Source organism: Heptranchias perlo, chromosome 22 (genome assembly GCF_035084215.1).
Source record: "Heptranchias perlo isolate sHepPer1 chromosome 22, sHepPer1.hap1, whole genome shotgun sequence".
Taxonomy (NCBI): Eukaryota; Metazoa; Chordata; class Chondrichthyes; order Hexanchiformes; family Hexanchidae; genus Heptranchias; species Heptranchias perlo.
Window position 1 is genome coordinate 23,607,304 of NC_090346.1, and position 12,723 is coordinate 23,620,026.

The window sequence follows — 12,723 nt, forward strand, 5'->3', positions numbered from 1 at the left end:
GTTTTTTCCTCGTGTTGGTTCTCTCACCACCTGCCGCAGGCCCAGTCTGGCACTCATATCCTTCAGGACTTGGCCAGCTCGGTCAATAGTGGTGCAACCGAGCCACTCTTGGTGATGGTCATCCAGAGTACATTCTGTGCCCTTGCTACCCTCAGTGCTTCCTCCAATTGCTGCTCAACATGGAGGAGTACTGATTCATTAGCTGATGGAGGGCGGTAGATGATAATCAGCAGGAGGTTTCCTTGCCTATGTTTGACCTGATGCCATGAGACTTCATGGGGTCCGGAGTCAATGTTGAGGACTCCCTGGGCCACTCCCTCCTGACTGTATATCACTGTACCGCCACCTCTGGTGGGTCTGTCCTGCCGGTGGGACAGGACATACCCAGGGATGGTGTTGGAGGAGTCTGGGACATGGCTGAAAGGTATGATTCTGTGAGTATGGCTATGTCAGGCAGTTGCTTGACTAATCTGTAGGACTGCTCTCCCAATTTTGGCACAAGTCCCCAGATATTGGTGAGGAGGAATTTGCATGGTCGACTGGGCTTGGTTTTTGCCTTAACTCCCAGCAAGTTTCGGGTAAACGAGGGTAAGGGTGATTCCAAAACGCACTCCCTGGCCCAGATTTCAGGCCCAGGGTATTTTAACTCCCGGGCCTCATTTGCATGCCCACCTTCAGCTGTCCGCCCGAAATGGGTGGAAAGCTGCAGTTAGCCGGCAGGCGGGAGTGTAAATCCGGGCAGACAGATGCCGCTGGCGAGTAGCAAAGGAAGGCTGGCCCACAAGCTGGTAAGTGGCAAGGAGGGGGTTTTGGGAGGGTCTCACAGGAGGGAGGGGGAATGGTGGAGGGGGGGGGGGGTTAGTCTGGGGCAGGGGAGGCCAAGACTTTCCTTGTGGGGCCTGGAGAAGTACTCCTGCTCCTCTGGGTCCCACAGTGGAAAGATTTAGACCTCCTGACAGCTGCTGATCTGCTTCAGCCTGGAGGAAAATCGGGGTGACTTCCCTGCTCAGGCCTGAGTACTTTTCTGCTTCCGGCCGGTGCCTCAGCCGTGCAGTGAGTTAAAATAGTGGGCAGCAGGTTTCCAGCGGGAACAGGGAGGTGCATCTGAATATTTCATGTTTAAAGGATCCCCTCCCCACACAGCCCCATTCACACTGGGCGGGTTGGGTTAGCCAAAGTCGTTTCACGTTAAGAAAAGCACTGAGGCTGTCGAGAGGGATACAAAAAAATTCAAAACAGCAATAAAAAAATGAACTGAGTAACAAAGAGAGAAATAAGGATCAGATTCTAACAGGGGAGAGGAAGAAGAGACTGCAGGAAAGAAACACACTGAGCACTGGAGAGAATGTAACATTCTTGGCAGGTTCAGTCTACAGGAAGGTAGTGTAATACACGATATGCTACTCTGAAAGAACACAGCCCATGTATTTAAAAAAAGCTTCAGTAAAAAGGGGGATTTAACACAATAAAACTACAATCATTTAAAATGAAACCCGCAGTTTAAGTATCAATCAATTTATATTATCAGTTTTTAAGGAACTCTGCTGTCTGTGTTCTTATCTTTGAGGTTTCCTGTTTGGACTTTTTAATTTGAAGTGATGTTTTGTGATATTATTAGTCTGAGTATTTTGCTGCTCTTTGGCAATTGTTAACTTTTTAACCAATCAAAATATTAGCCAACCTACAGAGCCCTAGGATTGGCCGAAAGTTTCCAGCTGTCCCGTCCCCCTCCCGCCCCCCACGCCTTGTGGAAGGAGTCAAATATCCCGATATCGTTGGCTGAACGACTTCTTTCACAGCTCCCAGAAGCAGCTTTCTCCTGCTAGGGGACTGGTGCTGTTCTGGTAAATGTTGGTGTAGCCGAGGAGATTTATCTTGTGACAATTATGAGGCTGCAGGCAGTTCTCTTTCTCTGTGCTGCTGTCAGCATGTTTGGAAGTAAGTGTGCATCTACGTCGCTGATTTGTGTAGTGGGTGGGGGAAAAAAATCTCCATCCTGTGTATGCCGATTCTTTAACAGTTTAGGTATTTTCCAATCCAATATTTCTTCCATTGCTCGATAAGCTGCAGTTCAGTGCGAGCAGAGGCCGATTTTAGACCGCAACTCGAATGTGAGATTCTAATGTGGTGACTGAATAAATGAACTGAATCCCTAGTGCATGTCTCTACGTGACTTGTAGGAACTCGCCTGTAAACCGTGACTGAAGTGTGTGTGTGTGTGTGTGTGTGCAGTGATTTGTTGGATCATTGAATTACTGTTCATCCGCGGGAGGCAGTTTTTGTGTTTCATGATTTGCATTAAATTGTGGCATACACACTGTAATCCGGGATCGAAAACTATTTAGGAAAGTTGTACAGTTAACTTTCAGTAATGTAAGTAATTGGGAATTAATATGCAGGAGTATTGGGAGCTCTCCAGCACACATAGTCCAGTTAATTTCTGAACATTTCCCCTGATTCAATGTAATGCAGCATATTGTTTGATTTACGTGTGTGTGCGCTGGGTATTCGGATTGGTATGGTCGAGGATGAAGTGATGCGTTGTTCCTCTGATATCTGACTGCCAACTTGCTTCGGTCATTTATGGGGGGGGGGGGGGGGGATTTAATTTTCGAGCTTTAGCATTCATTGCACTGGGTGGTTGTTATGCCGAAAGGGCAGGCTGGCTCCTCTCGCCCCGCTGGATCTGGCCCTGTCTGTCTGGACCCTCTGCTCCTCTTTTAAACAGTGACTGCTCCATCTGCAGAACTTTTCAAGAGTGTAAAATTTGCATCGAACCCTCCTGTCATCGCACTCACTGGTCCACATATCCTAACATATTCCGTAAGGTGATGGGTAATACTGAGCCTTATTTCACACCATTGCACACTTTTTTAGATTTTCTAACTTTTAAAAATGTTAGTCGACAAGAGGTTCATTTGATGCGGCTGATTCCTCTCTCCCTTGCTGTCTTTTACACTCTAGGAAATCGAGCGAAGTCTCGGCCAGGTAATCCTTGTGTGGCCACTTGCACTGGTAAGCACCGCGTCTATCGACATTTTAAATGTTAATTTGTACATAAACTGGTCAAAACTGAGCTGAAATCTATGGAGCTATTTTAATAATTGTTATGGGGTCAGTGTTTGTAAACTAAGACACTCAGTTAATGAAAGTGACCTGTATCCAACGTCCAGTGTGCAGGGCGACATTCATCGTTGTCAAACCTTGCGGATAATCCCAGTGATCATGAGCAGATTCCCTCCAGATTACTGGAAGTGCAGCATCACCACGGGCAAACGTTAAATGCTGAATTCCACTAGTTTTTCTGACAAGCTGAGCTCTCTGCCCACCCGTACCTACTAGCAGTGCGGTTTCTGCATTACAGAATGAAAGGTCCACAGCCAAAAAATTAGTCACTTTTTTATAACCGTTCGGGCACAAGTATTTTAGTGTTGCTGCAAGTGCTGGAATTCGGCCCAGCAGTGCAAATAGACTGAATTCAGAGCAGCAAGATGTGCTGCGCTCCACAGTAAAAGGGATTCCTTAATATAAAATGGCGTATGCTTATACTTATCCTCAATTATCATTCTTTATTATCATCACCACTTCAGCTCGGTGTAGTGGCATGTTCTGCACTTCCTATCAGGACCTATGATATTATGTATTAGGAATATGGGTTGTTTCAACAGAGCCTGTTAAATGGAATAACCTCTCTATTGAACTTCTGTGGTCAGTCTTTTGTGTCTGTCTAATTTTAAGAGCTCTTTCTGATCTATTCAATATTCTGTAAGATCTCCCAAAATGCAAGGCTTGCAGCCAGTTGCTCAGCTTGACACACTGCACATCTGTCTGTGTATATACTGTGGTCACCATTTGAAGTCTTATAACCTAATAACAGTTGAACCCATTAATCAGTCTGTGCTGAGTATTGTTCATTTATAGGATACAAACTATTGGCCAAAGTGACTGACTGCAAACTGTGGATTGATTTATTTGCTGCAGTGTTTTGTAATGTAAACTGATCACAAAACAATCTTAGATAGTAATCCTTGCAACAAAATGCAAGAGAAAGAGAAGTAGACATGAAGCTGAAGTGAGCTGCAAAAGTTGCAAAGTTTTTTTGAAAAGGCATAATCCTCACCAGAGCTATATGGGTATGAGCAGGATGTGTAATGAAAAGAAACTTCATAGGGCTGATTCCACAATCTGGTGCTTTCAGTGTGACATGCATACTGAGTGCCATTCTGTGCTGGGACTGTCCTATCCCAGAATTAGACCATCTGTAGAATTCCAAGGCATTTAAGCACCAGTAATATTTTACACCTGTCCAGCCCCCTCTCAAAGAAAAAAAATATGTCCAGTGCTAGGCCAGAGGAAGCTACTAGCATTATTAGTGGACAACTGCTTAATGCATGCATGTGAATTCCTCTGTCTATTTTAATGGAAGCTTATTCCATTCATTTTAAATGATTTAACACTTCCATTTAAAATACTGAATGTGTTTAAGTCTTTGTTCACTAATATTGCCAACAGTAATTTCTGGCAAGCTATCACTTAAGACTCCTTTTTGAAGCTAAATGCAAGATGCCTTAGTACTTCAAAATCACTTTGAGTCATGGTCCTAAATTTAAAAGAAAATAAAGAAGTATAAAATCATAGCTTATGCAATATTCAAAATTAACTAAAATTGTTGTTCCCTTAGGTACTAATCAACTAAATTACCAGAAAGGTTTCAGATATACCTACAAGTACACAACTGCTGCAAATACCTTCTTGCAAGGAAGTTCACATGAGAGCAGTGGGCTAGCAATAGAATGTATAGTGAATATTGATGTACTTGACAAGTGTCACCTGGTCTTAATGGTAAGTTTCCTTATCTCTTTTGCTGTTTCTAATGCCTGCATCAGGTAAAATACAATGCAGGAAGACTGTATTGTGCATGACTAGTAACTGTGTAGTTCTGTTTTGGTGATGCATAGGTGGCTGTGATTTGCCTTGTGTCTAATAGCCCACATTTTCATGATACTAGTTGACTTGAAATGTAGGGCCTGCTTTAATTTAGTTAACAAACCTAAACCTGATTTTGTGGTTGCCTAATCTCCATGTGGTTTGTCACCAGAACAATTTTTTTCCACTCAGTAAGTGTTTTTCTTTAATTCCCAGTAGTACATAACAGCAAAGGAAAAATTTGCAGGGCTATGGGGAGTGGGACTAATTGGATGTCTCTTCAGAGACATGTGGGCTGAATGATCTCCTTTGCTGTATGATTCTATGATGCATAATTTTTAAAATTGTTTACACCTCCAGACCTTTTTCAACATTGCTTTTCTGGGATACAAAGAGAGTGGGGTCTCTCTACTTTAGGAGTTCCTCCTTCCCTGACCTCTGTGGCACCTGGTGTAAGGCTGGCGGCTGGTATTGCAGGTGAGAGGAGGCATACCAGCCTCCAGAAGAATGCTAGTGGGCCCCAATTACTGAGGCAACCAGGTTAGGGAAGCTTCCTGCATCTCAAAGATGAAGTACTTTTATTACATTTTTTAAAAATGCTTTAATATTGGGGGGCCCCTGTGACAGTGTAATCTTGTATAAAGCCATAACCTGCTCTATACATTACTCATGAGCAAAATCCAGTCTGTTCCTTTTCTGATTACTTTGTGGATGACAGAAACATCCAATATGCTGTGACCACCTTCGAGGCATTTAGGTTAGAAAGATTCTTTGGTGGTTTTCAGTCTCACTAAGATCCCCTTGTGTGGATCGATGCCACAATCTGCATACAGATGATTCTTTACTATAGCCCATTGAGTTAGATGCCAATTCAGTGTAATGTTCTCTCTTGACCCAAAGATGTTTCATGGGTTTGTTGAAGACCGCAGTACTTGTCAGTCATTGGCACTAGCCCAGAGACATCCATCCTTTTGGCAATGGTTGATGACTGACTTCAGCCAATGAGGGAAAAAAAACTCTTTAGGATTTTATGTAATTGTATGCCTTGCAGAAGAATGCAACCACTGACCTACTTCATCTCCCTAATGACCCTCCAGACTTCATGATGTGCTGTATCAAACTTTTTTATATTTGCAGCAGCTTTTAGTTGCTCTTAAAAAATATCAACTTCAAGTACAATGCTTGATGCCCTTTGCTCTTACCTAACAACTCTCCTTCCCTTTGCAATTATCTTAAGATTCTGCTTATTGGATGAGTGGCTAGCAGACTTCAGCTTTGTTTGACTTTTTGGCTGCACAGGCGAGGAAATTATGGGCCACATCTACCAACAAGTTTGCCTGATGGTTGACCCAGTCTCTGGGTTTGTCAATATTATTCTTTTGGCTCAAACACCATAGCACTGAGGTCATCAGGGACTAAAAGTGGCAGTTGTCCTTTCCTGTGAGGCCAGCAACTTGCCCAAAAACAGCTAAAAGCTGCCCTTTTGACAAAGAAGATAGCCTGCCAGTGGGCCAAAGTTTCCCAGCTATGTTGAATAATTCAACTGGAAAACAAAGGGCCTGTAGTATAACTGGAGCAAAAGATTACAATTTAATCTTAATTGTGTTTTGGACATTGTTGGAACTTTGCTTTGTTAACCGCATCTGACATGCTTAATTTGAATTACATTTTGCAAGACCTTGCCAGCCTTCTGTTATCCTATGTACCATGAGTATTTTGTATGTGATTGAATGAGTTACATTCTTATCTCTGATGATCAATGATAAAATCAGGTTCAATTCAATGCAGTTGCTCATCAATAATCAGAAAGACCTGTGGAATAAAACATTCATTTCCTGCTCTTTCATTTTTAAGGTAAACTAGTAGTTAAGAGTGAATGTGGCACACTGGATTAACCTTTTTTGTACAGAACATGAATATGATCAGGTTTCACTTACTGCCATTTCTTCTGTTTTTTTTCTATTTTTTGTTCTATTGTTTCTAATTTTTTTTACTAGATCCCAGCTCATTGTCGATCCTAGGGTCACCTTTTTATTGTCTTTCCATCTGCTGACATGTTTTTGCACAATATTTTAATTTTCCTGCCATGCCAATCTGATGAAAGATATTGATTACAGTAGTAATGCCACAAAAAATGACTGACTTATTACCCTTTTGATATACGACACTACTACCTAGAACAAATGTAAGTAAAGAAGATTAAAGTTAAGATAGGGAGTTTCTATTGTATGCTTTCAAACTGAAAATCCACAGTTGGCTGTTTGTTTGTTATTAAGTGACTTTGCTTAGAGATTTATACAGGTTGCATTTGCCTGGGAGCTTAGCAGTGGGTAGATCATAGCAAAGGTAGTGGCAGAGCTGGAGTGATCATAGGGGGGAAAAACTGTGTTCTTTGAGAGAAAAGTAAGCATGGTGACAGTATAGACAACAGAATTTCTGTTCATGGTGCAGGACTGGATGTGGGAAAATAGCTTTGCACACCACTCGTTTTTAAAAAAATTTTCCATTGAGTCAATGGAAATTAAAATCAGGCGGCTGATCTGATCACATCAGTTTCCAGCTGGGTGAGTTAGTTTAAAATTACCCGAGTGTATGAATGTTGCCTCATTACTGAAGCCTTCCTTCATGGCTTAAATATTTCATTCCTAGGCTAGCCTGATGGCTCTGCCAGTTTAACTGAATAAGTGAGCCATTCAGACATGCAAGGTCTCCAGTTTGATTCCCTCATCTCAGCCAGGCAATGGTATAGGCTCAGCACTCCTGGGTCAGGGAGGGGAAAAATAGATCAGGGCTCCCTCTTCCAATCACAATTCAGCAACTCCCACTGGAAGTGCACATGTGTGGACACTCGGCAAGGTCTGAATTGGATTTGGCTGTGATACTCCTCTTGATAAATATTCCAATGAATTAGTGGCTGCTTGGATGAGGTACCAGAGGCTCATGGAATTGTACCTCAAGTTGGGATTTCAGAAATGGAGACACATTGATTTTAAAAGAAAAACATCTTATTCCTGGCTCTTCATCTTTTTGTCTGAGGCAGGTGACACCTCCTTACCACTAAACCTTGTGAGTGTGTTTAACTCTTGGGCTGGAAAACTGACTAATAATGGCAAGAAGTGGAATCCACGCTCTCAAACTGACAGATGTGAAGAGTTTACTATTAAATATTGTGATTCAGGACCGAGGCTTTGCATTACCTTAAATTCTAAATTGTTAATTTATGCTTTCAGCTAAGAAATATGCAGATTAAAGGATCAATGTCAAACAAGGAGGAGCTTCTCCCAGGTCAGGAAAAGCTGAGGTACTGTACCTGTTCATAATACCATCAAAGATTGGAGGTGTTTATTTTTTAACTTCAATTCAATTTTGATGGTTGCTTAACCTTTTAAACAGCTAGTTACTGGTGTGCTATGCTATGATAGTGGCCCTTTTCATTCAGAGGGTAAGGTTAAATGTAGATTTTAATTGTAAGAGCTGTCTTAGGTGAATTGTACTAAGTAGAGTAAATTCACTGATCCTGAGCTCCCATCATGAAGGTACACTCAAAGGGAGCATGGGTCAGAGAACTGGGGCTACAGTGTTGTCCTGTCTCTGACCTTTACCCCTTTAAAGTGCAGCTCCTCTCTGGGAACATAACACTACTGAATTTGCTCTTAAATACCAGAGTGCCTAGAAATAAATTATGATTCCTCTGTTTCAAAACAAACAGCCACAAATCATATACTGAATAGTGTCCACTGTGAACTGCTGTTTGTCAATGGAGTGATCTGTTGCTATCCTATCTATACATACCAACAGTTCAAGAATCTAAGGCCAAAATAAGTCAATTCCAGATACAGGAAGAAAGCCCATGTTCCATCAGTTCTGTATAATAGTCCAAATTACAACATATATAACACAGCAATCCTCTAGTATACACCATAATCACTGTTTTGGCGGTAAATGTGATGCTTACCGGAAGTGTGCACTATGCACAAGACTCTTTATATATTACTAGCAGATCTCCTGTGACATTGCTCCCAGTGATGCTGTTTTTATAACAATAGGGGTATTATGCTATGTTGGACACAAGGTCTGGGTCACTGATTTACTGTAACTGTCAAATTCTATTGCATGGTATTCTGTCACTTTTACAGGTGGCTTGCAGATCAGATTCCAAGACTGTCCAGTATTCTGTGGAAAAAATAAATTAGCAGTCTTTATATTTCTTGTGTATTACTTTACCTATAATTTTTATTCCATATCATTTTTGAAGCTAATGATACACAGCAAGATGGCGCACAGTTGAAGGTAAGTGGTATTTAGCAGTAATGGGGGGTTGATCCTGGGCTTCAGTGGTACAGAGATGGTCCTCGGATATGGCAGCACTGGAGTGAGTATTCTGGAGTTTGGCAGCACTAGGTGGGGGTGTCAGGGATTGGCAGCATGGAGGAGGAACCTGTGGTCTAGCACTGCTCTGGATGGGGAACTGAAGGTTTGGCAGAACTAGGGTATATAATGTGGGGTTTGGCTCACTGGCATGTGTCTTTGTGGGTCTGTCAGCAGTGAGGAGGAGTAGGGAGTAGGTATGTGCCTGACATTGATCTAAACTACCTGGTCGGCAGTATTGTTATAAGTTTCTAAGTGATTTCTACAAACATTGAATTCTGGAGATTGGCAGCAACTCCAGTTTGAATTGTATTTTGTGATTAGTTGTTGGATGTCTATTTTTCTGCTTGTGTGCCTGCCTGTTTCTTGCTCTCTTTCTTCCACCAACTTCACACCACCTTGCTCTCATTCTTACTCTGGTACACTCATTGTATATATTTATGGCTCTGTTACTGTTGATATTTCTCTTTTTTCCACTGTTACTAATTAAAATATTTACTGTATCAACAAAGCATGGCTGATTCTAATCATTTTGTTTGCTTGAAAACTTTCAAAAATAATTCATTTGTTTTGAAAAGACAAATAGAACTCAAATTAGGATGTGGAACAACACTGTCTTTATCTGTTTCTGGTCAGATACAATTCAAGTTTTTTTCGCTGAGGGAAAATAAATAGGACCTTTTTTGTTTGGGGGGGTTGGGGGAGGGTGCAACACCAGTGCTATGTGCTGAAATTGCACTTATTGGATGGGTCTGGAAGAGTGCATCAATTTGCTAGCCCCATGATTAGCATGAACTGGCTGTGCTCCAGGCTTGCCTGGTGTGCAGCCACTGGGCACACACCCAGTAACTCCAGGAGTGGCCGTTCTGGTGCAGACTGTTAAAGGGATATATCACATTAAAGAAGCAGTGTTGACTTCACTGCTTGCTTCTGACCCACTTTCATTTTCCATTTTGATGCTGACTTAGGGAGTGGAAAGTTGCTGCCTTGGCTCTGGAATTGTTGAGTTCCAACTTTTAGTTGTAGAAATTTTTACCATCTAATAATATATTGGCAGGAATAGACAACCCACCATTTAAGGATGAAAACATTGAATTATTATTGTCAGAAGCAGAGCACAAGAGGAAGTCTTTTTCCCAAACCAGTCGAAAGGTGCCCAAGGTAATCGCTAAAAGGTCTGGGAACAGGTGGCAGATTACACTAGTGAGTGACCAGGGCTTGGCTATGGTGTCGCAAGAAGTTCAACAATAGCCCAGAATTTGCTGGGAAAATAAGTGAGTTAAATGCGCACGCTGTTATTAGTGTGTTTAAAAAAAAAGCAGTAATTTGTGGTGAGGAAGAAATATTCCGTGAATTGCAAATCGGCACAAATTGCTGGAGGATTTGCGTTGCTCCACCGTTAGCCTAAAAAACGACAACTCGCCATCAACCTGTTAAAATGAATTAAACAAGCTGCAGAAAATTAGGGCTGGTATTTAACAATGTAAGGACCCTATTAATGATTTATGTTCCTGCAATGCCACACAGCCCTGGAGGCCCAGAAAGGAAACAGTTGAAACTGTGGAGTCTTAATCTTGCAAGTAGTAAATTGCTCCTAGTGTTTTTTAAATGTTAGTTTTTTAAAAAAAAAATTCTTATCCTTTTTGTTCCTTAATCCAATCTTTCTTTCCCTCTCATTTCTCTTCCTGTATCTAATTTGACTTTAATTCACCCTATAATCCTTCTGTCATTCCTGTTTCTTTCTCAATCCTTAAATTTAATTGGTTAAGGAGCTAGACTGTTCTGTCATTTGCCAAGGTCTCAGATGTCCTGTTGCCCTCAATTTTCAAACTGAAGGGTGAGGGAAAAAAATCTAAAACAGGGCATGCTCCATCAAATTCTGGGCCAATATTACCAGGAGAGGCAAGGTAGGCAGGTGCAAGAACACCTCTTACTTATGATCCACACCTACTAGCAGAGACACCATGTCCCCATTAGGTTCTTCTATGATGTAAAGGTGCAGAATGTCAGAACATTATTGAATCTCTGTCCTCTATCTACCATATACTTTGGCACATACCCATTCCTTCATCACATGCAGGCAAATGATATCCTGCTGACATCCTTTCAGTCAGACCTCCATGATCTGAATGCCTTGCCTCACGATATTGCTGATGTTCACAATCATATATAGGGTGATGAGCATTGCTGGTCCACATGGTAATATGAAGGAAGACTTTTCTTGCAAGAAAAGACTGCACACAATTGGAGGGAAAGAATTGCAATTGGAGGTGGTCCAGTGACAATAGATCATGCATCATTTGAAGAGAAAACTCTGGAATTAAGGGCAGTGTTATTCTGGAGGCCAGAGACAGTGAATCAAGAGGATGTTCCTGTGCAGGGTTTGTACAAAACACAGTATTTGCTCATTGGTACTGCGTCTGGTTGAAACATACACCTCAACAACCATTGATGCAGCATAGAAGCTGCCTGCCCTCTGTGTATAAAGTCCACCAGGATCTCTTGCCTAATGTTGCCTTTTTATGTATTTGCAGGTATGGCCCATGAAGTACCAGTGGGCTACCTACAAAACTCAGTTTGTAGGTAGCTCACTGGGAAATGCATGGAGCAGGTGGAAGTGGTAGAACGGGAGGCACCTTGCTGAAGGGCAAGGTCACCCTTCATCTGCAGCTGATGAGAGCAGGAATCCCAATTCCAGTCTATAGAAGAAGACTGCTGCCTGAACATGAAAAATTTAGATTCTTTAGGGGCAGTGTCTTTTAGCTTCAGACACATGGCAGATAGGGAGGAGGCGTCCAATTCCTACATGTGTGGGATGCTGTTGCAACAGTTTCAAAATATACATTTCACCTTTTCAGTAAGAGGCAGTTCCTGGGACATCTGCAGCCCAGGCCCTAATGGCAGCGGCTGTCCTTGCATCGCTTTTGAATGCTCAAACTAAAGATGTAAAGATCTTGGTCAGAAATGGAATCTCTTCATTCAACAGGTTGTCAAATCAGCTTGGCTGAATAGAGAGCTATGAATAGGGGCTTCAGCAATATCGTTGCTGCAATGGGGTTGTCTTCCACACATCACAAGACAGTGACTTGGAGGTTTCTAGCAGAGGTTGGACAGCACTGCAAAGGGATGAGGTTTCTGTCACATGATGGATATCCTACCACTGCAGTCTTCTCCCCACTTCTGATTTCATTGGATCCAGTAAGCAGGCCAGGCTGAAGACATTTTGGAAATAGCCACAACCTGAAGCAGATCCCCTCAGGGCCTGGCTAACCAATCGAGAGCCTTGTGAAAATGCAGCTGCCAGAAAACACGAGCTCCTGAAACAGGGCCTCTACTTAGAAGAACCATCAGAATAGCTAGTCAGCCACTTAATTCACCAGTCAGTAAGGGGGGGAAGCACTGTGGTTACAAGAAATGGGTTTAGAGACA

General features: G+C 42.2%; 1 protein-coding gene across 1 annotated transcript in view; it reads left to right on the plus strand.

The window, feature by feature from the left end:
* The first annotated feature begins 746 nt into the window (after positions 1-746).
* The window catches only part of LOC137340963 (apolipophorins-like), a 163,479-nt gene continuing 151,502 nt past the window's right edge, over positions 747-12,723 (plus strand). The window contains exons 1-5 of the mRNA XM_068003772.1: positions 747-788; positions 1,827-1,938; positions 2,965-3,015; positions 4,682-4,842; positions 8,157-8,227. Coding sequence (XP_067859873.1) covers positions 747-788; positions 1,827-1,938; positions 2,965-3,015; positions 4,682-4,842; positions 8,157-8,227 — 437 coding nt within the window. The remainder of the gene's footprint in view (positions 789-1,826; positions 1,939-2,964; positions 3,016-4,681; positions 4,843-8,156; positions 8,228-12,723) is intronic.